General features: G+C 37.0%; 1 protein-coding gene and 1 long non-coding RNA gene across 2 annotated transcripts in view; one reads left to right on the top strand and one right to left on the bottom strand.

The window, feature by feature from the left end:
- Nucleotides 1–24,692, bottom strand: part of plxna3 (plexin A3) — a 181,298-nt gene that overhangs the window by 46,033 nt on the left and 110,573 nt on the right. The window contains 1 exon segment of the mRNA XM_073816195.1: nucleotides 2,394–2,594. Coding sequence (XP_073672296.1) covers nucleotides 2,394–2,594 — 201 coding nt within the window.
- LOC135730268 (uncharacterized) lies at nucleotides 18,499–20,002 on the top strand. Its single transcript, XR_010525933.2, has 3 exons — nucleotides 18,499–18,654; nucleotides 19,305–19,406; nucleotides 19,531–20,002. It is a non-coding gene; the product is annotated as an uncharacterized lncRNA (long non-coding RNA).

The following is a 24,692-nucleotide window of genomic DNA, read 5'->3' as shown; positions in this document are numbered from 1 at the left end:
GTCTTGATCAGGACCACACCCCTAAATCAATTGAAGCAACTGCCATGTGATTGGTTGATTAGATAATTGCATTAATGAGAAATTGAACCGGTGTTCCTAATAATCCTTTAGGTTAATGTAAGATAAGTACCAGAAGCAGCCTGCAATTTTATCTTTTAAACACAGGTGGCGATATAGAAGCAGCTTTAAACATCCCCTGCATCCCAATTCGCATACTATCAGTACTAAAAAGTAGTTACAATTAGATTTAGTATGTCCCATTTCTGTCAATGTACTCAAAATGTCTAAACTTCCCCCACAAAAAAATTGTACATACTGTTAGTACAATATAAGTAGACGAATTGGGATGAAGGCTTAGTCTAATGCAATACTTTGCAAATTACGTAACAACACAGTTACAGCTTTTAGATGTAACAACTCTGCAGCAAGCCAAACCTGCATTATACATTTTTTTAAAGTCAGCAGAGAGTTTGTACGTTTTTCATAAATAAAATATATGCACAAAAATGTCTATGTCAATATTTACCAGCGCTAAATAAATAAAATACCTGCTGCCCTCTGTATAGTCAATATGCACCAGCATCATCACTGACAGGCAGTTGGTGAATTCACTTTGCATCTAAATGCCTTCACGTCCGACGTCACCCGGCGAAGCTACGCTTCAATTCCAATTTAAATGCATAGCTCCGTCAGAAAGCGAGGCGAGGGTCAGAGACGGGAGAGAGATGAACAGGAGGAGATGAGTCAAAACAGATGGAGGGACAACAGTTGCTCTCCGCACCGGGGTCCAGCGAGGGGGGCCTTCGAACCGCGCGTGAGCATGTGTCAGTGTACGACAGGGTGACAATCAATCCTGTTCCGAGCGCTGCGCAGGGTGTGCCTGCGGACGTGATGCTCATTACTAAATTGCAACGGGACATCAATTGTCTTGTCGTAGGGTTCGGGCGAGTGGATTGACCTTTGACCTCCATCAGGGTACGGGGGTCGAAGGGCACACACTCCACCTCCACCGAGGCAAATCGAGATCACCGCATTCCTTTTTACCGGGTCATACCGTTGTGCCAAATTATATGGCACATCCAGCGCCTAGCTAATTATTTTACAAGCTTCCAGGAGGTTACCGTGACAACCAGATGGGTCACAGACGGCAACAGTCTGTACCACCCGCATATAAAAGAGAGAGAGAGAGCGAGAAAGACAGATAGAGAGAGACATTCTCAATGTCAACATGGTGACATGCCCCATTTTTCACAAGGATTGGGAAAACAAGAGTTTCAGCTTTATAAATTGATGTCTTTCCTGATTTTCTGGATAAAGACTTTTATTTTTTTATGATTGGTGATTCAGTAAAGTCACCTTGGCTTTTTTAGCACAAATCAGACAGATTCATCGTCTCCTTTTGCCGTATAACCAACGATGGGAGCATGCTAATGTTTCAAAATGGTAAAAATGTCACAAAGCCAAATACAATAAGACAAAACATTGCATCTGTTCTTTTCACAATTATTCAAATGCCATCTGGGGTGAGGCTACACTTGGAAAAATACGCTGATTATTAAATGACATCGTTATTAGGATGCGTTTAAAGCGACAGTTCAGCCAAAATGAAAATTCTGTCACAATTTACTCATGTTATTTGAAAGTCGCATGCTATTATTTTGCAGCAAATCACAAAAGGCTGACTAGCTTTATAAGCATGACAAAAACTCCACAAAAGCATAATAAAAGTCATCCATATTACTCTACTGGATATTTCTAGTCATCTAAAGCCACATGATAGCTTGTATTTAAAGTTCCCCTGCACTGAAAAAAAGTATTCATTTAATTTACAAATTTTTTTAAAGGTAAGTGGTCACAATCAATTTATTTAAGCTACATTTACACAAAAAAAAATTAGATAATGTAGCTTAAATAAATTGATTGCAACCACTTACCTTAAATAAATTAAGTAAATTTAATGAATAATTTTTTTCAGTGTGAAATCAAAAGTGACAATTCTTATTTTTAATGACCTATTGCACTATTTATAAAAAACAATTTATAATTTTTTTTAATTATGTGCCCTTTAATCAAATCAGATAATCCTTCTCTGATGACATCAGCTAGACAGCTTGGGCGGAGCATCTGTTAACCCCGCCCCTTTAACGCTCAGTCTGCTGTGATATACATATATGCCTACTTTTATCCAATCAATTTTGTATGATTTTTTAAAGCTTGCCATGAGTGCAAGTAAAAAATAAAGGAATTAGTCATTGATAAAGTAAATTCTGTTAAGACAATGATCTGTAAACTATATATTGAACAGAAAAATCCATGCTGGTTCCTGTAAAATGCAACAGTATCATTTATAATCACTATTTGTGATGTGTCAAAGAAATGAATGTCGTTCTCACCGAAGTGTTCTGGCATTGAATACAGGAGCTGTTGAAACGGACCGCAGGAATGCGCTGGATCTTCCCCTGGATATTAAAGACGCACTCATAGTTCTTTTGACCCGACTGAGGCTGGGGCAGGTTCCGAGCTCGCAACGTGATTGGCCGAACGATTCCCGCCGGTACCAGGATGTCACTGCTGGGTAGAATTTGAGGGCAGCCCTGAAAAAAAGAATGTAAAAATTCAAGTAAAGAACAAATAATCCCTGCTCATGAATATTTTAACTAATGCCACTGTCACTCAAAGACGACGCTGATTCCAGTGCATTGAGCTAGGAACAATAAATAACGTCCATTCGACCGAAACTTCACCTACAAATGCAGTATTCGCCCAGACAAACGCAAGCCAGAAACGTCAGGATATGAAAAAGAGGCTATAACTTAAACTCCAGCAATCTGAAGCTAAAAACCCTATTACACAGCAGTTGCATTCATCTTCAGTTTTAGGAACGCAGTTTCTCACAGCAGATTCTCACCCTGATGAAGCGCTAAATGAATATCTTCTTTAGTCTTGTGCGTCAGCCCGTGCTAGAAGAGTCATTACGGTCTACTCTGCCTGTGTCTGACCGCATCATTTATCAAAGCCGCTCATATCGTCATGACAACTGATAAAGAATCAAGTAAGGCCGCAGAATTCCAGAAAACTATTAAAGTAAAGTAAGGCTCCATAAACTACTATTATATCCTGGGATATATTAGTAAGCGAGTAAAATGCATCATAGTCTTGGATAAGCCACTCAAATTAACTTGCAACATTTACTTACATTTATGCATTTAGCAGACGCTTTTATCAGTCTAAGTGACTTACAGTGTATTCAAGATATAAATTTGATCAGTATGCGTGCTCCCTGGAGATCAAACACACAACGTTAACGCTGCTCTACACTTTCAAAAGGTAAAATTTCAATGATACACGAATACCAAATTGTCTGAAAATATTATAAAATCAGTAGGGGATAACGTAAAGCCAGACAGTTGTTTTATCCAGAGTAAATCCAAACAGGGTGATCAGGACCCTGGTGGTATTTATTTGCAATAACAACCCGACTGGTTGTATATTATCCCACTTATTACACAGTTATTTGCCACATGAGAAAATATATAAACACAATCATTTGTAAATAAAATCTCATATATATGTGTTACTAATTTTGTAAATAAAATCTCATATATGTTACTAATTTTTATTGCTGTGCAAAGATTAATCACGATTAATCCATACAAAATAAAAGTGAATTTTGCATAATATATGTGTGTGTACTGTGTAATTATGTATATTTAACCAATATAATAATATAACCAAATTAATATATATAATAAAATAAATATTTTATATTTTTATATTTTAGATTATATTTTATATAGTGACATGTAAATGTCTCTTAAAAACATACATGAATGTGTGTGTATTTATATACATATTGATTACACACAGCACACACTCATATATTATGCCAAAAATCAATTTTATTTTGTATGCAATTAATAGCGACTAATCTTTACCCAGCACTACTAATTACGCATATTTATGAATATATGTATAAATATTAAAATGCACCTGTCAAGATTAGGGATGAAACGGTATAAATAATTTTCATTATGGTTTTAGTGACCAAAAATCACCATGGTTATCAATATTATCATGGTTTAAGTACTGATGCAAACCAAATTTAAAAAGGATTTTACGTACACATTCGCATAAACATCAAATAAATAACATTAACATTAATCATGGCACATTTGGGATCATGAGATAAATGTTCGTCTAGTTCAGATAAAACACAAGTGATTAAATCAGATTTTCATATAAACACAGGACAAATCAGCAAGTCTGTCTGCGTATGTTTTGAGAAATCTGGTGAACTTTATGAACCAGGAGTAAAACTGCCCAACACCTGTGCTCCCAGCAATCACAGAAGAAACAAACAATTATACTTTAAATCATATATACACAATAAAATATAAAGTTCTAAATGTTATATTATTACGAAGAAAATTGATTTTTGTTTTTTTTATATTTGGAAGAAGTTATCAACTCTTTCCCCGCCATTGACGAGTTATCTTATAAATTAAGAGAAAACATTTTCCTACCAATGACGCTTTCCTGAGTTTTTATGGTAATCTGTAATTCTGCTGTTACGCACTGGATGGCGCTCTTACCCAATTTATAAAAAACAGAAACAAAAACTAATTTTACAAATTAAACTCTGTGTTTGTTTTGATGATCGTTCTGATTCTGATCTCTAACAAAATCCCTGTACAAAAATGCAATTATTTCAGCTTTTTGTTCAAAATTTTGTATTTTTAAAGAAACCTTCCCATATTTAAGAGGATATAAAAGGATATATTTTTTCCCCCATTTTGTTTGTTTGTTTGAAAGCAAATGAAAGTCTGTGCTTTCATTTAATATATTTGTATGTTTATATATTTTTAGAAGAAAATTTTCTGGAAGGCATTTTGTGAAATTTTTATGAAAATTACAAAAAAATGCAACTTTAAAAAAAATAAAGGCTGATGGGGAATAAGTTAATGATCAGCCCAGTCTCACGAAATTATAATATAGTCACATAATATTTTGATTCTTTTTTTTGTGATATTATCACGAATTTCCACGTTTTTCGTGATCGTATAACAAATTCCTGTTTTCGTGTGATTATAACGTATTGGTTACTCAACTGTTTTGTCCTATTTTTTTTACCATTGTCGCTTCGGTTTAGGGTTAGATTTACATAAAATGACATCCCTACTCAAACCCAACTCTAACCCTAATGCCAGGCGACATATAAAAAAATTAATCAGAAAAAATAGTATAAACCTAATGCAAGCACCAAATCTAACCCTAAACCGTAGCGACAATGGTTTAAAAATAGGAAAAAGCAGTTGAGTAACCAATACGTGATAATCACACGAAAACAAGAATTCATTATACGATAAATAAACGGGGAAATTTGTGATAATATCACGGAAAAAGAATAAAAAAATTACGTGACTATACGACGAAACCTGGTGAGACTGGGTAGTAATGATACACAATAAAGTTGTGTATCTTATCAAAGATGCCACATGTTTGACAAATGCTGTATAGAAAGTTTCCTTTGCACTCCAGCTGTGCATTGAAGAATATTCAGAGCGATGTGTAATCTGTTTAACACCAGACAATAATCAGGGTAGCAGTAAAAGCAATTTGCAGGCAGAGCGGCCATATATCAGAGCATCTGACCATCATGTGGCTGCCGCCCAGCTCACCGTCTGCAAGCGCCAAAAAACCTGCACGCTTAACAATGATGCAACTCCTTAACCCAAACCTCCATCCATCAGCACAGGTTTGTGTATCAGTGCGACAATAAATCTCATTTTCATATTGGGTGTTTGTAAAAAAGGATTTACTCCTGGCGGAGACACAGAGGGTGCACAGGTGGCGTCGGCAGCAGGGGAAGTGCAGCAATGCCTTCATGCTGCGAAATGAGCACGATGAATCACCTTTAGTTTTGCAAACGATGACAACGTAGAACCGTTAATGATAAATGACTCTGTGCGACTGGAGGCCTGTAAAAACACATCTGACCGTATCACTTCCACGAGCGTTAACTTGAATACATATCATACGGATGAGTGTAGTTAATGAGAAAACTTTCAACTCGGAGTGTCGTGATTGGCTTCTAGCGTTTTGTTGTGTTAGCATGCGTTATGTCATGATTGAATGCTGACAAGTTCTGCCATCACAGGTTACGACTGCCGACATGCAACAGATCCAAATTCAATGTTTACATAGCCTCTGTGTAAAGTTACAAAATCATAGCCTATTTAAACAATTGGTGTTTAACATCCTTAGCTCCGTTCAGGGTTCCCACACCTAAGTTACCTTCAAATTCAAGGACCTTTCAAGGACATTCCAGGTCCAATACCCTCAAATTCAAGGACTAAATGTGAGGACACATTTCAAGTGAGAGCAAGGTTACATCGTGTTACCTTTTAAGATACATTGTTACAAGTCCTTTTTGAGGGAATCTGCGCTGCGTCACTGAGGTGACACTTTGTGGACGCATCCAGGGGTAAGTGCGTCTGAATGTGTATATAAAATTCAACCAATGGTGAGGCTTAACGACAAAGACAGGGTGACGCGGGAGCCAGGAAGTATATCACTATCTGAAATATTGCCAAAGACGATGTTACAGGAACGCAGGAAGTACGGCAAGGGAGACGCAGCGTCTCGTTCCCTTCTCAGGGAACAACAGTTACATACGTAACCCGAGACGTCTTCATTTGTCAAACAGAACTATATGCAAAAAAGCATTTTGGTATGAATCAACATTCGCATACAGAAGATATAAGCATTTAAAGCCAACAGTTTAGCACGTGTGCTTAAAAAGTCTAGAATTTTTAAGATATTATCCTACACTACACAGGGAATAAAATGATTTTTTTTGCATAAAATAGTTTCAAGCACTTTCAATGACCTGTTTCTATGTACGTATATTATCAAAAACTTCACAGGGCCTTGAATTTTCCCCCTCCAGATTCACAAACTTTCAAGAAAATGTGGAAACACTGTCGGTTGGTAAAGCATAGCATTAGCAAAAAAAAACTCATGCATTAGATTTGAAGGGAAAATGTATATCTTGAAAACACTGTCGCTTTGGATAAAAGCATGAGGCAAATGCATAAATGTAAAGTTGATGAAATATACGGCAATGTGGAACAGGATTTTGCACCAATGAGATTCAACTGAGGGCGGGGCTTCTTCAGATTAGCAACTTTTTACTCATTCTTGCAAAACAGCATCTGCATTAACATCATTCATGGATGATATACAGAAGAGATGTACAACGTTTCATATGAGCAGTGTAAGTACAGAACAAACTTCAATACTGAACAAACAGAAGAAATACCGAACACATTTCCATCAATGCGCTCATCGCTCTCAATTACCCAACCCTGACGCAACTTCAGAGGTTTTCAGCTAAAATCCATCTCTTTAAAAGTTTCCAAGCACCTTCACAAGAGGCTGATTCAAGATGCGGAAAACAACGGGGAGAAATTACAGGCCATCGAGGAGCGCTAACAGACTGCAGTCATAGATATTTAGCACAGGTGATTTTGCTAATGGACCATTATGGGCTTTTCATCAAGATTTTGCAGTTTACAATCGGGCCGCAGCTGCTCCATCATGTGTGAGCACTCAGAAGTTTTAGCGGATTACATCATTAGTTCCATCCAAAAACATCATTTGCGAAAAAAAGCCCTCTTGATAATTCCTCTGACCATGACTAATAAACTCAAACCATCATCTGGAACAAAAGCAGCATCATTCAAATACAATTTAATGAGAGAAACGTAAACAAATTACCACTCTCTCTCTCTCTATAAGAGATGATCATGTCAAAGATTGAAATCAAACTTGCTGCTCCTAACTAGATTATGAGACTGTAACCTGGATTACACAGATAAGGTCACATTTACCTTAAATGTCTCATAAGTTGTTTTGGATAAACCGTTGAACGGCTCCTGTATTTTGTTCTTGTACATAATTTTACTCTATTTTAATAAACACAAACCGCCACTGCCTTTATAAGGTAACAAATGTAGATTTGTGAGCGTCTCCCATGACATTAATGAACAAACAGAAAAATGATTATAAAGTTACTAAAGAAAACAATCTGTCAAACAGCTATTGTTTATAATATAAACCATAACTGTTTGACAGATTGTTTTCTGTTATGACTAATATAGATCACATATTCTCATGAAGCCATTAACAGCAGCCATCCTCCATATACACAGCCTTTAAATTGAAGACAACTGCACCCCGAAGACATTTCATGCACCTTCTCTCTTAATGTCAGTTTGTTTGTTCTCATTAACAAGCTCCAATCACGACTTAATTATGAATTAAACAAGCCAAGGATGAAGTGTTTGCTCAACATGGCTTAAAGGTTACAGATAAGCTGAAGAGCTTGTTAACTAAAGAGCAGGCTGGTAATACCAGCACATAACTCTTTATGCTACATAACCATAATGGCAGGTACATTAACACAACACAAGCACTGATAACAAACAGTTATGACTGTAATATCTGACTGGATTTTATGAAATGATGAACTGTAAACTAAGGAAATAAGAGATGATGTCACAACCTGGAACCCACTGCCTGCTCGACCAAATGGTTGAGCATATTTTGAGTCCCTATATTTTATTGAGATGAGTACTTAACTTAACCCAAGCTGATTGAGCCATCTCTACTATTTGGTTGAGCTTTGTTATGCCAAAAAAATCACTAGATGTCAAAGTGTCAATCGACAACACATCATCTTAAACGGATGTCAGAGAGAAAGAAATCCCTCCTGCCATGGAACTGTTCTTGTTGAAATTTTGCAAGGAAAGCATCTTTTTTGACATATTACACTGTAAGAGCCTTTACAAAATGATGTTAATTGGTGCCATGAAAAAACGTTCGTATGTTTTTAATAATTTTTCAAAAACATGCTCAACCAAACGGTTGATGTCGTCACTTTATGGTAAATGTAGAAAAGCTATAGTAATGTTTTCAGATTATCCATTTCTGCAGTCGAGTGTACTATTTGCTGAGAAATATAAATTTATGATCCTTTACAGCTATGAATATCACACAGCTATTGTTATTTCTTATTGAATATATAGACGGTTTCATCGGACGCACGTGATACACGTCTGGATCCGAACCTTACTTCTGGTTTTGTTTTTTTAGTGGTCTGACTAGTTACTAAACTGTTCTTTTGAACGAATGCCTCGTCGAAAATAACAAATGTTTTGGTTTCCTAGGTAATCTATGTGTTGTTTTTTTGCTTGTTATATAAATAAACTACGTTTAAAGAACTTTGTTGTTATTTATTCTTAGCGGAGTTTACCGGAAGTTACGTGCGGACCGCGACAGACGCTTGTTTATGTTGTTACTGCTGAAACGGTCTATAGAGATTTTTTTTTAAATATGTATTTTTTGCCACTTTTTTCACATATTTTTTGTTGAAATAAATATAATGAATTCATATAATTAATGTATGAAAATCATAAAATGATGTTTTTTATTGTATGAAGGATTGTTTCTAATGTTGGCTTACTCTACACAGCATTGCAGGTTTACAAAATTTTTTTTTATTTATCAAAAAAAAAAATATCCTGTTGCATTACCACACTTGACAGTGTGCTTCTTGAATCATAAATTAACCTAAAATGCCATTGTATTACTATCTTTTGCCTTCTTTTATTTTAGATTTTGAATGCAGAAAGAATGTAATAACTTTATTTTTGTTACTTTTAGTTATTTATTATTGTTAAAAACAAAACAAAAATTTTTCATTTCCTGTGTTAAAATGAAAACCTGAAATATTTTAACTTCAATAAATAAAGAAGATTTAATATACAAAACTATTTTATTTTTATTATGTTTAAAAAAAATTGAATTATAGTTCATATTTTCTGATTTTCATAGAATGTGTATGAATTTCTTAAAGTGACATATCTACCATTTGGTAGAGGCTGACATTAAAAAAAATGATGGGATGTGTTGAAAAAATATCCATTGAGTGTGTTAACTATAGCGACATAAGGAGATAAGAAATGCAAACGAAACATTTTTCAAATGCCTTTATCTTGGTGTGGAAGTTAAAGGGTTAAAGTATGTCACAAAACAATATGTTACGAATATTTAATTATACATGATTATCTTTAAATCCATATTTGCGTCAAAAAGGGGCAAACCCTGCTGTTGGGTTATAACCCGGGTTATTTTAAACTATTTTATTTAACCCAAAAGTGGGGTTGTCCCTTACTGTCCCAACTATGGGCTAAAAAAAACCCTAGCATGTTTAAGAAAGTGTCATTTAATTTTCTCTAACACAACAAACCACACAGCTTTTAAGCTCGTATTCATTGCACTGAGTCAAGAGGTCAGTCTGTGATGGCAAGATTCAAGGTTTTAATTCTCGCACATACAGTTATTAAATTATACACTTTTTTTAAACACAAAATATGTGTATATATGAGGAATGTAAGGAATAATTGACAACGGGCCATTGATTGTTTGGAAATTATGCACACCCAAAATGGTAATGCGGCACTTATCACTTCAATTATTACTATAAGTAAATTTTTCTTGCTTACCACAAACATTGCTCTGGAGGTTCTTTTAAGACATTTTATAGGTTATAAGTGTGCGTTTTACAGTAAAATAACAACCGTGAAACATTACTCAACCAATCAGAATAAAGCATTCAACAGGCCCATGGTTTAAGAGTACGCATTTGAAGTCTAATGAAATCTGGCCAACTCGTGCAAAAATTTGTGCAAAATATGATTTAAAGCTAAAGAAACTTTTTTAGTTTTAAAGTCAAACACCTTTCTGCTATAGTACTTTATTATATAATATATATTGATAATATAAACTATATTTATAATAATGCTATAAAACAGGTCTGAGCACCAAAGTTCTTTGCCAGTGTCTTGCGTCCTATGACATATGAGCAGATGTGAAAGGCACACTTTACCTTTAACAGTAATAAAATCTCTGTAATGCACCGCCTCTCATGGCTTACTGCTTAAAAATATATATGCACTCCAAAACTGCAGGTAAAAAGATACATCGGGACACTACAACATGTTTGCATTCACAGCGGTGGCACAGTGGGTAGCACTGTTGCCTCACAGCAATAAGGTCCCCGGCTGGGTCGGGTGGCCTTTATGTGTGGAGTTTGCATGTTTTTCCTGTGTCAGCGTGGGTTTACTCTGGCTTTCTCCAACAGTCCAAAGACATGCAGGTTAGGTGAATATAAAACTTTCCTTTCTCCCAAAGTGCATATAAATCACGTTGGATTAATTTGTATATGGATTAACCAGTTCTCGCCATGAATATAGCCATATATGCTGGAACGGCGTGAAGAATAAATAAATCAATGTCTCTGGCATGACGGATTACTCAGTTTAATTTTTCTGCGTGACATCACAACACCACCATCCCGTGTTTTTACGCTGGTCCACTGCGACGGTAACTCTATCCATCCACCCAGCAGCTGCTTGTTTCCCCAGTAGGGTTTTTCCCTCACACTGATTAGCACCCCATTAGGAGAGGCCTGGCAGCTTACTGCCTGTTGACAGTCTCTCCATTAACCTTATTGTGCATATCCCGCTTATCACAGAGCTAAGCACTTTTCTCTGTTGAAACATAAAAAGCCCGAGTAGGCGAGGCACAGAAATTCATGCCACACGTTCGGGCGGCGCAGGAGCCGAGGAACGCACACACAAAATCGTACGAGAAATCCAATCTTTTACTGCGGGTCGGCTGCAAGAAAAAATGAATTGTTGCTTACATATATAATTTCCAGAGCAGTCAGTTTCAGTCGCTCGCTGCCTATTTCTCATTTTTCCATTCCTCCTACCTTTTTAATCCCATTTTCGGTCTTCATAAGCCTTAATCCATGAAATATGCTTCCTTTCCTCGTGCATAGAGAGAGAGAAAAATAAATCATACTCCGGATCACTTGGGAGCTGTTCCAATTAAACGTTACATGATATTTTTGACCTTATTCTTCGGCTGGTTTTTAAATGGCCTGTATGATTTTGAGTGTTGGGGGAGTTTTCTAACGCTCTGATTGGTGGATTTAAGCATGATGTTGTTGACTTGTAAATACAATTTATTGTTCATGTGTCAAGTCTTTACAAAGGCTGAATTAATATCATCATAACATCATAAATGACATCTAACATCATTAAAACAAAAATCACACAAAAATGTGATTCAGGGTACTTTCACATGATCGCCATGTAAAGTTTATCCTTTGTGTTTTTCACATACAGACAACAGCTATGTCACAACGATCAACGTTCACATAGATCCACGAAAACTAGTATAAATAAATACCGTATAATGCCAGTCGTATTCGATGTCCCCGTTATCACAAATTCATGTCTTTGCTATCTTTGCACTGGTTTGATATCGGTATAGTTTTTAATAATTTAGTAAGTTTCTCTGTCAATGAATGGCCAAAACGTATATAAAGTATCATTTTTAGTTGAAAACTGTGTTGTGTAAATGGTACACATTATAATGATAACTATAAAAATAGTTTCACAAATCGTTTTATATTAAAAAGAATAGCGGAGTTCACACCACAACTATAACTATACAGATACAATGAGCGATATCGTTGGGATCAATTTCTGAGAATTTTTTTTCCAACTGATGAACAATAAACCATTGACAGCCAATCAAATCTATTTTTTCTAAATTTAAGTGCCAGCGCATTTGAAATGACAGATGACACGGTGGAGAAGCTCAGCTGAGGTCTATAATGGCTCTTTTTTCATTGCATAGTACCCCATGGTTTGGTTTAGTTTGGGTCGGGTCAGCTTAAAAAAAACTCAAAATCAAATTATGGATTTGGATTTTTTTTGTTATTATAACTTAAAGATGCTATGTGAAAGTTTGTAACAGAAAATAGTGATTTTCATCTTGTCACTTTCTTGATATAGAAAACACGTTTTTACCCAAATTAGTCAAACTGTTTTATTGTGTTTTGGAACCAAACTCTTTATATATACTACCATGGTAATGGCAAAGGGTTTTGGACATCGCTATAACACTCTCTGCAGTACCTTAAATCATCATGGTACACAAACAAGCCAAGTAAATAATACTACGATATTACCATTTGGAAGATGCACAAACAAATACAACCCACTTGAACGGATAAGTAGACCACTAGCTTTAACACGTACCTCACAAAACATTTAAAAAAAGCATGAAATCAGCACTCTCACTTTCCGTCTATTATTAGTCTTAAGTCTTTTATCAAAAGGAAAACATCCGATCTCAACATTAGTTTTGACCTTCTCTGCTTTAGCTTAAAGCGTCTGCTAATGTAAAACAAGATAGCTTATCACTAGCAGCTGGCACGAGAGAAGAAAGAACCAGGTCCGGTCCGTGTGAAACTGGCAGGGGCCTTTCACTAAATCTCTGTGCCAGCCTGTTTGCTGTGGTTTGATTCAGCGATGCGTTAAGTTCGGGCTGTTTAATGCCTAGCCGATGACAGACGTCCCCGTCTCACTTCCTGTACAGCCACGGGTCCGGTTTAAAGCAGCAGTCAGCGCGATTCCTGCTGAGCTAATGGCGTCACTGTCACTCAACTGACAATTAATTAACTCTGCCTGTGGCTCCTTAATGAAAGACCAGATTTGGGACAGAACGAAAGCGTGAATGAAGGAAAGGTCTTGGAAATAAGAAAACAGGCGGAGAGGACAGAAGTCAGAGACATTAAGAGCATCAAAGTGAGAATGAGGGAGAGAAAGCTGTGTGGGAAAAAAGGAGGAACAGGGAGGTGCCGGTGTCCCATTGGGAAAACGGGCCGGTTTGAAAATCTCTGTGGTCATTAGTCTTGGTGAATTGTGTCCCCGCTGTGATGCTCTTTAAGGTTAAATACATACATGAGCTAATTAAGCTTTCTGTAATGATAAATGTTATGGAGGGAGAGAGATTACAGAAAAACAGGCTAGCTGTCAATCAATGCCACTTTCATATAATGACGCAGCATTTAGCCAACAGTAGAGTCATAAAATTACAACTTATTTGTAATGCTTTATATTCAAATATGTAAATAAAAAAGTACTTTTGTGAGACTACATTAATTATCTGTAAATTATTATGGAACATTAATTTGAAGTCATTACGACGAGGTATTTGCACTAACATCCTCTATAAAGGACTGAAAATAAAACTACAGGTGCATGTCCATACAAAACTCACCGACACAGTGCTTATATATTATGGATGGTTGCCAGGACATTGCTTTGAAGTTGCTAGGGTGAACGCCTAAACCAAAAGACCTCGTCTCCACCAGTCCAAGATATTTTGGTCTGTTGACATGCCTCTCCATCAACAAAGGTCCATCCATGCATTTGTTTGCTTACATTAAGATGGCAGAAAGTTGAATGCTTATAAGCAATTGCAGTTTGTGATCTCTTATAAAATATAGCATATAGATCACCATTGCCAAAACCATGGTTTTACTACCATAAGTAAGGAATAATTGACGACGAGCCATTGAATAATAGGAAAATAATGCACACCCAAGGTGGTAATGCGGCACGTTACACCGCAGGTGTGGATTATTTTCAAATTATTCAAAGGACCGGAGTCCATTATTCCTCTTATACCACAAACATTGCTTTGGTGCCTATTTTTAAGACATTTAACAAGTAACAGTAGGTGTGCGGTTATCAAAAAGTAATGGATACCCACTGAACATTTCTCAACCAATCAGAATACAGTATTCAACAGACCCGTGGTATAACTATGGTTAAACCATGGGTTTTGTTGCAAAAATATGGTTAACACTTTATAATGACGTTATAAGTTATTTTCTACTTAAATATGAACAAATGCTGAGTTAAGGCACGTACTAATCAAACTAATAAAGAGTCATCATTATCTACAACATGACTTTGGTCTTATCAAAAAGCACTTTTTAAATATAACAAATGTAAACGTTTATTTATTGTATAACTTGCACTGCATTTTCATAACTGATTTTAAAAAATGGAATCGCTTTTCATTGAAATATCTTGCCAAAATATTTCTATTCTTTGCAAGACTATTTAGCAAAACGCTTAGGTGGTCACATGGACAAACTAAAGAAATCTGCATGCACCAATAAATCCATCCCCAAAATCAATCCCCCAAGACAAGCTGCTTTAATGCCGATCCCTATACAGAATATACTGCATGGGTTTACTCTTGTCATAAAGTTTTATACTTAAAGACTGAAAAGCCTCATCCAACATCAGCGTCACTCCAACGCTCACTATTTCTCTCTTAAGAGACACAGTTTTATGGCTCCCGCTTGACCCAAGAGCTCAAAACCTTTCCATCTCAGAGACCACACAATAAGAGGAGGAGACGTTTACGGGTGGCAGGAATGCTTTGTTTCAGGCACTGAAGAACGGTCGGGTGGGCTGTAATTAGGGGTCTGTGGATCATCTGTTTCCAGAGGTCACCTACACCATGTGCTTAACAAACACGCTGAAACCTCATCAACTCGAAAACAGACGCGTTGTGTAGGAGGACATCTATGGCTGATGTACGGACGTAATGAAACGCATTTTAATACGACAGATCGGGAAAATGAGACTCTTATTAGTACACACGCCAGCGAGCTGCATTCAGAACCGGTTTAAACCAGAAAGGACACATTTACGGCTGTTTTAATTGGCCACGTGAAGGTCAAAGAAGATGTGCGTGTGTTTAAATGAACAGATGAGGAATTTTAAATGAGACTGACTGGCAAGAACGTCAGTTACTGGCATGGGTTATTATAATTATACATGTTTAAATGTTTATTGTCATCGTATTAAATGCAATATCATCAAATCCAATTCTTAAAATGTTACGCTGATGTTATTTTAAATCAGTAGTCTAGTGCGATTGTTTTGAAATTCAGTTTACAAAAGAATATCCATCAGCAGTTTGTTTATTAGTTCATTTACACTATCCATGCATTTTGGCCGATGCAAAGTGACTTACAATGCATTCATGCTTTACATTTTTCATCAGTATGTGTGTTTTGGGAATCAAACTCACTACCATTTGCGCTGCTAATGCAAGTCGGGCTTCATAAACAGATGTTTTACATTTTCTTATGATAATTATAAAAATGTGTCATATGAATATATGTAAAATGCCAATTTAAATGCAAACTCCACAATCTCTGTTGTATGTGATAAAAACACCCTGTCCCATCATTCAGGACATCTGCAACAAGAGGAATGTCAGAAGAACACAGTTTATCATCAAGAACCCCTCCTACATTTCCCAAATTGTCATGATACACAGATGGCCCCACATCCCCCTATTTAAGACCACCAGGAACTCCAAACCAGATTCTGCCATCTGACTACTGAATACCACATAGAGATGAAATGGTATGAACATTTTACATCACGTTTATAGTGAATCACTCCGGTAATCAATATTATCATGGCTTGGTGAACAACTTCTAGAAATGTAAAAATAAAGTACTGATTCAAACCAAATTTTACATATAAGTGCACTTTTGTTCACATAAACGTCAAATAAATAACATTAATCAGGGCACATTTAGGGTTGTGAGATAAATATTCATCTAGTTTAGATAAAACACAAGTGAGTAAATCAGATTTAATCCTATAAACACAGGACAAATCAGCAAGTCATCTGGCTGCGTATGTTGTGAGAAAAAGGGTGAACTTTAGGACCCAGGAGTAAACTACACGACACCTGCGCTTACAGCAATCACAGAAGAAACAAATAAAGCTTTAAACTCATCAGATCACATCATTTCATGGAAAATGAATAGAAAAGATGAATCTGCCTAAAGAAATATAGATTTCCCTAAATTTTGGGGATTTAAATTCAGTCAGTGAAGCACTGTCATCACAAACACATGGGAGCAGATGTAAATGAATCTGTTTATCTCATGTTATTGCTTAAAGGGGCCATGGCACAAGACTTTTTAAGATGTCAAATAAATCTTTGGTGTCCCCAGAGCACATATGTGAAGTTTTAGCTCAAATACCATATAAATAATTTATTATAGCATGTTAAATATGCCACTTTGTAGGTGTGTGCAAAAATGTGCCGTTTTGGGTGTGTCCTTTAAAATGCAAATGAGCTGATAAAATTCAAACACTGATCACAATGATGGTGGTTTGTTGCAATTAAAACTCAATTGTGCTTTTCTCTGCACTAAATGGCAGTGTTGTGGTTGGATAGTGCAGATTAAGGGGCGGTATTATTATAATAAGAGCTCCTTATGACATCATAAAGGGAGCCAAATTTCAACGACCTATTTTTTCATGTGCTTGTAGTAGAAAATGGTTTACCAAAACTTAGTTACTGGGTTGATCTTTTTCACATTTTCTAGGTTTATAGAAGCACTGGGGACCCAATCATAGCACTTAAACATGGAAAAAGTCAGATTTTCATGCCATGGCCCCTTTAAATTTGTTGATGCTGGACAGGGGTTTTCGAGCCGTGACACTGGCACGGTTAAGCGGTAATAAAAAAAAAAAAATGACACAATAATACTAACCATCGAACATTTTTATCACGGTTAACTATTAAACCTGTAATTGTTACATCTCTAATACCACATATATCGAAGATCCTGACTGGGATGTTTCTTACTTCTGTAAAACATCTGCTGTGATGTTTACACTTGTTTGCGTTTATATTTCTTGCACTGCATTGTGATTGTGTATTTTGTTATGTTGTAATTGTCTCTCCCCCGACTCTCACCCTGTTTTACACTCATTTACACACTGCTTTTGAGGTATTCATAACATCTCCCACACATTTACTATGTACTTATATCTCTTTGCTTACCTGTTGTTTATTATCACCTTTGCTATTTTATTATAACACCTTAACAGATACCATCACCCATTATTCAGAGAGAGAGAGAGAGAGAGAGAGAGAGAGAGAGAGAGAGAGAGAGAGAGAGAGAGAGAGAGAGAGAGAGAGAGAGAGAGAGAGAGAGAGATGATGTTCAGTGGATTAGGCCCAAGGCTCTGGATGCCACTGAGATCTGGAGAGACCCGTCACACTTGCACTGTTTACAGTGTGAAAAGTGTTTTTATGTCTTGTTTTTTAGAAGCACCTCTCAAAGGCCGGTCCAAAGCACTGGGGCAGAGCTTACACTGGGAGAGGATCCACTCCACTGAGCTTACACATACACACAAACACACACCGACCGCAGTCAGCTTAATGGTGCATTCCGACCAGACGCGTTAGGGGCGTTAAGCGCGAGTGATTTACATGTTAAGTCAATGCAAAGACGCGAATAGACATCCTGCTGCGCGGTACGCGCGAATGGCGCGGTGCGAAATGAGCTTTTTGCGCGAATGGCGCGGCGTGAATTGAGCGTTTCGAGCGTTGACGCGCGAACGGCGCAGCGCGAATTGAGCGCTTTGAGCGTTGACGCCGATTCGCGGGAAACGCTCAAGTTGAAAAATTTGAACTTTGGCGGACATTCGCGCCGCGTTAACCAATCAGGAGCTTTCTCTAGTAGTGACGTGATTACAGGAAGCCAGCAGACGGTGGAGGCAGAAATGCAAAACAATGGAGATCAATCGTCGTGAGACATCTTCGTACTTTTTACCGAAACAGGAATTTAAAAGATCTTGGTTGGAAGAAAGTGAGTGAGGAGGATCGAACAATCTGGTAAGTTTACTTAATTTGAGCTATACATGTAAGCAATGTCCTAATAACTCAATATAGGCCTACGGACCGTTTATTACGTTTATTACCAATATTACCGTTTTTTGGACACAAAGTGTAGTTTTAAGATTAGTTCAGTCGAGAATATATATGTACAATATTCAAATATGCAGTCGATTAGTAGAGATGGCGCCTATTTGAATGTTTGCTTAGACAGATTCGGTCATGAGATCCAGAGGTAGCAGGCGGACGTCAGTGTTCTCCTTCCCCGCTGACCATAGCCTGAACTGGGCTAAATCCCTGACAGGAATTCCCTGGCTCTTATGTAGGCCTATCTGTGTTTAATGGTCAAAACTAAGATTTTATTTGTTTTGGGTTGATAAAACCAGTAGTATTTTGTCTTATGAATTTATTACTTGTTTCTTCTATTCATATTTAGTCTTTTTTAATAAATAATTAAACTATTTATAGTATACACTATTAATTTTCCACGTAGTCTTATTGCCAAGTGAAGCAACACAACAGGGCATATATGTTGTTTTTTTATAATGAAAAGTCAACATTAGTTGTAAATGAAAATTAATTTCTCTCTGACTAATATAATGTGCCATATGTATAATGTTGTATTAATATTTCATATTGTCATTACAAAGCCGACTGGTTCTTTTGATGGTGGTGAGCCTGTGTCCCCTATGAACCTGCTGCTGCTTCTGCTTCCCATGCCAACCCATCAACATCTGCAGCTGTCACCGCAGGTAATAATGGCCATGTTTACATGCATGTTATATTTACAGTAAGCACACAACACTGACAATTTGTGAATAAGTTTAATCCTTTTCTGTCTTCTCATTGTACAAAATGTGTTATCATCTGATACAGCGCCACCAAGATGAAGAGCTCAGAGAAGGCCTAGATAGCAGCCATCAGTGGTGAAGCGGCAGTCTCCTAGAAGCACTCCGGAGTCCGGACCAGTCCTGTAGATCCAGCACCGCCTCCACGCTCAGAGGATGAGCTCTTCCTCTTGAGTCTGGTCCCTTACCTGCAGAGGTTGCTAGATAAAAAAAATTGTTAAATTTAAAGTTCACAAATTAATTTATTAAAGCAGCACAGTTGTGCTTAATGTGGAGCCTACAATGTAGTTTTAAAAAAGAGGCAGCAATCTCTGCAGGTAATGAACCAGACTTTCTCTCCTCTCCTTCACTTTGGCTCTCCCCCTTCCAAGCAAGATCCTTTCTTATTCCTCTATGTAAATAGTTGTAAAGGTTCTTTGTATATATTGATATATTTTGTATAAATAAATGGTCTATACAGTCACCAAAGGTTTTGGTATTTTACTTTGCGCACAACATAGTAAATCACAGTTTAGACTTTGTTTAGACATCAACAGAAGCTGGTGGTGATTATACGGGAGGAGTCTTCAGTGGTAAGATATCTGAAAGAGAGAAAATAAAATAAACATTGTCATAAATGCAGATTGCAATTCCATATTAGCAAATATAAAATTATAAAACTGGTGTTTGTGATATCTTCATTTCGCTTTACTTTTTACAGTTAAACAACAACAAGCTTAATTAAATCTCCTTTACATTTATTTAACATTTGCTCTGATTTGCTTGCTACATTGCAAAAACATAATATTGAATGATAGTCTAATATAGCAGTTACCTGCCCAATTAGTTTAGGAAATAACAAGTTTTACCTTACTAAAAACATTACTTGTGTGCATTTTGAGACAAAACAAAGGACACTAATGTATTTTAAGATATGACAGTGCAAGTGGTTTTCAGTTTGGACAGCTCTTACATTTATTTTAGTCTATGACTAGTTTAATCACTGTCCTTACGAAAGTTAACCATGGTTTTACTAATAATAATCAATACACCAAAATAGTATGGTTACTACACGTTTACCACAAACATACATTCATTTCCATAAGGGGAAACCGCCCCATAGTCTTCTGAACACACAGTTATCAATACTGCACTTGAAATGACAATTAACTTTTGTCTACAACAGTTGGTTTAAGCTAATCCCTGTCCGGGAAACCAACCCATTTATGTCTATCGAGTTTCTCAGTCATTAATTACTTGTAATCACACAGAATATTCAATGATTTACTGACCGGAGACCGATAGACAGGCGCTCTGCAGTCCTCGAAGGAAATACTCCCACCGTCACGGTCATCTAACTGAGGCCGGCCGGAAGTAGCGCTGCAGGCGGCCGTCAGGGCAGCTCTTGAAGGAGTGGGTGAATGCTTGGATCTCCGGCCTGGCGGAAACCCCTCCCATGACGCGAATTTCCGCGTGAATGTCTCGAATGACTAGAATTTCACGCGCGGCTTTCACGCGCGAATACAGCGAGTAAACTCAAAATGTTCCAGCATCTAACTACGCGCGAATAGCGCGTTTTTGCCGCCCCTAGCGCGTCTGGTGGGAACTCACAGTAAGGGTCTGAACCACTGACTCACACAACCATCGCTGAACTCCTGCACATTGTAAATGTAAAAATAAGCCTGTGCCGTAATCAGTGTAAAAGCCCACATATGCTCACAGCCCACACAGACACAAGCTTCTGCCCGACGGCAAACATTTCCAATGACAAATGACAGCGATCCGGTCCAAACCAGGCCTGGAAATCTTGAAATGACAATGCACGTGGCTCTCTTCCTAATTCAAGACGGTATAAGCCAAGTGCTGAGCTCAGTAAAAACATTTATTAAGGCTGAGAGAAATAATACACTGGTAAATATAAAGGTTTCTAACCAGGCTAAAGAACCATTTTTGGTTCCTCAAAGAACCATTTATTCAAAGGTTTCTTTCTTACCTTAACATAATCTTAAAGGGATAGTTCACCCAAAACTGAAAATAATGTTACTAATCACTCACCCTCATGTCGTTCCAAACTCGTAAGACCTCTGTTTATCTTCAGAACACAGTTTAAGATGTTTTAGATTTAGTCCGAGAGCTTTCTGGCCTTTCATTGAAAATCTACGTACGGTATACAGTCCATGTCCAGAAAGGTAATAAAAACATCATCAAAGTAGTCCATGTGACATCAGTGGGTCAGTTAGAATGTGTTGAAGCATCAAAAATACATTTTGGTCCAAAAATTACGACTTTATTCAGCATTGTCTTCTCTTCCGCGTCTATTGTGAAGCACCTGTGCGAGACTAAAGTCACCTGACTGCAATGAAGTGTTATTCTCAGACATGTTTGCAAAGTTTTTTTCGTCTCCCTCAGACTGTAAACCAAGCTTGGGTGCACAAAAAACAAACAAACAAAAAACATCTGGGGCGCACCAGATAACACGTCGGCCACGTCACTGCAGTCATGTGACTTTAGTCTCGCACATGCGCTTCACAACAGACGTGGAAAAGAAGACAATGCTGAATAAAGTCGTATTTTTGTTATTTTTGGACCAAAATGTATTTTTGATGCTTCAACACATTATAACTGACCCACTGATGTCACATGGACTACTTTGATGATGTTTTTATTACCTTTCTGGACATGGACAATATACCGTATGTAGATTTTCAATGAAGGGTCAACAAGCTCTCGAACTAAATATAAAACATCTTAAACTGTGTTTCGAAGAAGAACATGAGGGTGAGTCATTAATGACATTATTTTCATTTTTGGGTGAACTGTCCCTTTAAGATCCTTACTACAAAGAAAAAAAATGGAAACGGTTCTTGAAACAGAAAGGTTCTTCAGATGTTAAGTATCTTCAGGACATTGTGTGAAAGTGTAAAGGATTTTCTTCACACACGTATCCTTGATGACTTTATGTCATGCACATTGAATATCTCTAAGTTTCCGAATCTGTTGGCTGGATATTTCAACACTTGTCCCTTTAGCATCAACACTGGGTGACTCACTACTTTTCGCTGACTAACTCTTTTCACAAACTAAGGGGTTGGGGGGTTGATAAGAAGATTGTCAGACCTACTGCTAGAGGGTACGTTAGAGAAACCGGGAGACAGAAAGTGATGGGCATATCTCAGCGCTGCTGGCTGCTTCTGATAAGGACTGATAACGCATCTCTTTGATGTTCAGTTAAGTGTAAAATTAAAATGTGCCAAAAGCCGAGGGGTGTGTGGATTCCACCCCCTTCTGCAACAAAACACAGGAAGGATTTGGCTCTTTAGCTCCACCTAAGGTTTTTGTTTATCTCTCTCTCTCTCTCTCTCTGAAATGAGGCAGGTGTTAATTGTATGGTTGTCTGTCATGTTGTGCTTATGTAAAGTCCAAATCATATATCAAATCATTTTCAATCTTTCATCTGGCTATCATTAAACCTTATTATCTACACACCCTGATTGCAGATCCAATTAACCTTGTTTTCTCCGAGCTGTGCTGCGGTTGGAGGACGTGTAGTTAATAATTTCTCTAATTGAAAAACGCTAGTGTCAGGATTACAGATATGAAACACTTAGTTGCCTGGCAGCTTCTGTTGCTGTAATGGTGGCATGAAACAGCGGCACTGACCGAATGAAATATTCATGTGTTCGGGAACGCATGTAGAAGCTGCTAACCCGATTCGTCACATCTGACCAAACGGGTCAGCTAATTTAAATAAAATAAAATTCAAACTGCAACACATTTTCTCCAAGCAATCACTTATTATATGTTAGCCAGTGTTTCTTGCAACAAAACGGTGGCCATTTATAAGAAAAAAATTATTAAATAATTGGCGAAATAATGCAATATACGATATGCAATATTATAATGCTTTATGTTTTAACAATCAGTCTGAACTTTTATTTTAATTTATTTAAAAACTAAAAAAATTATATAACAAACATAGGCAAGGCAAGTTTATTTGTATAGCACATTTCATACAAAGAGGTCATACACATTCTTACTGAACGTCAACAGAAAACGCTTCCCTGCCAATGACGAATTTTAACGACAATCCGTATTTCCGCTATTATCCAACAGATGGCGCTCTTACGCAACTTATAAAACCCGGAAGCAACCCATTAGACATTTCAAACTCTGTGTATGTTTTGATGATCGCTCTGAATCTGATCTCTATCAAAAGTCCGTCACAAAAATGCAATCATCTCAGCTTTTTGCTCAAAATTTGGTATTTTTGAAGAAACCTACCCATATTTGAGAGGTAAAAAGAGAAGAAAAAGTTAGGATGAAAGGTTTTATTTTTATTTATTTTTGTTCTTTCATGTGATATATTGTATGTTTATATATTGAAAGAAGAAAATTTTCTTGAAGGTATTCAACTTTTGTCAAAATCATAAAAAATGCTGGCAACTTTTTTTAAAACACTGGTGGGGAAAGAGTTAATCATCTTTCACACATCAGAACAAACTAACATTCTAACTAAGCAGTCTCTTTGCTAAAACTTTGACTTTACACAACCTTTAAAAGTATTAAAATGATTAATTTATTGCAATATTGTGGTATGCACAATATTGCAATGAATTTAATATATTGTGTGAGGCTACATCTGCACATCGTTATTAAACAAACGTATGCACACATTTGCATACATTATTATTATTAAGACATGTATCACAAATTAAATTTATTCACAAAATGTCTATATTCAAAATTGAAAAGTGAATTAAAAACGTAAAGACTCTTGTGTACATTTTATCTAAACTAAAACTAAAGCTTGTACTTTGATGGATCTCTTTGCTCCCTGTCACTGTGGTATTACTCTAATCATGATGCAAAGAAACGCAAGTGGTATAAATAAACCAAAGACATTCATCATCTGGAAATCTAAGTCGCTAAAATAACACACATGCCGTTTTCCTTTCATTCTCTTCAATCATCAGATGCAATAAACTCACAACACACAGCAGTAACTTTTCAACCTCTAAAGCCAGCGGTTCACAACGCAGTCGAGTGTGCAGTAATGTGCATACACAAGAAGTAAAAGAGATGAAAAGCAAAGTAGAGAAAGGGGAAAGATAAACAGCGAGAGAGAAAGAGAGAGAGCAAGAGAGAGAGAGAGAGAGAGAGCAAGAGAGAGAGAGAGAGCAAAAGAGAGAGAGAGGGAGGGTAGAAGGCGGG

The sequence above is a fragment of the Paramisgurnus dabryanus genome, chromosome 11 (assembly GCF_030506205.2).
Source record: "Paramisgurnus dabryanus chromosome 11, PD_genome_1.1, whole genome shotgun sequence".
Lineage (NCBI taxonomy): Eukaryota > Metazoa > Chordata > Actinopteri > Cypriniformes > Cobitidae > Paramisgurnus > Paramisgurnus dabryanus.
The sequence above is the reverse complement of the archived record's forward strand: the minus strand, read 5'-3'. Positions and strand labels throughout refer to the sequence as shown.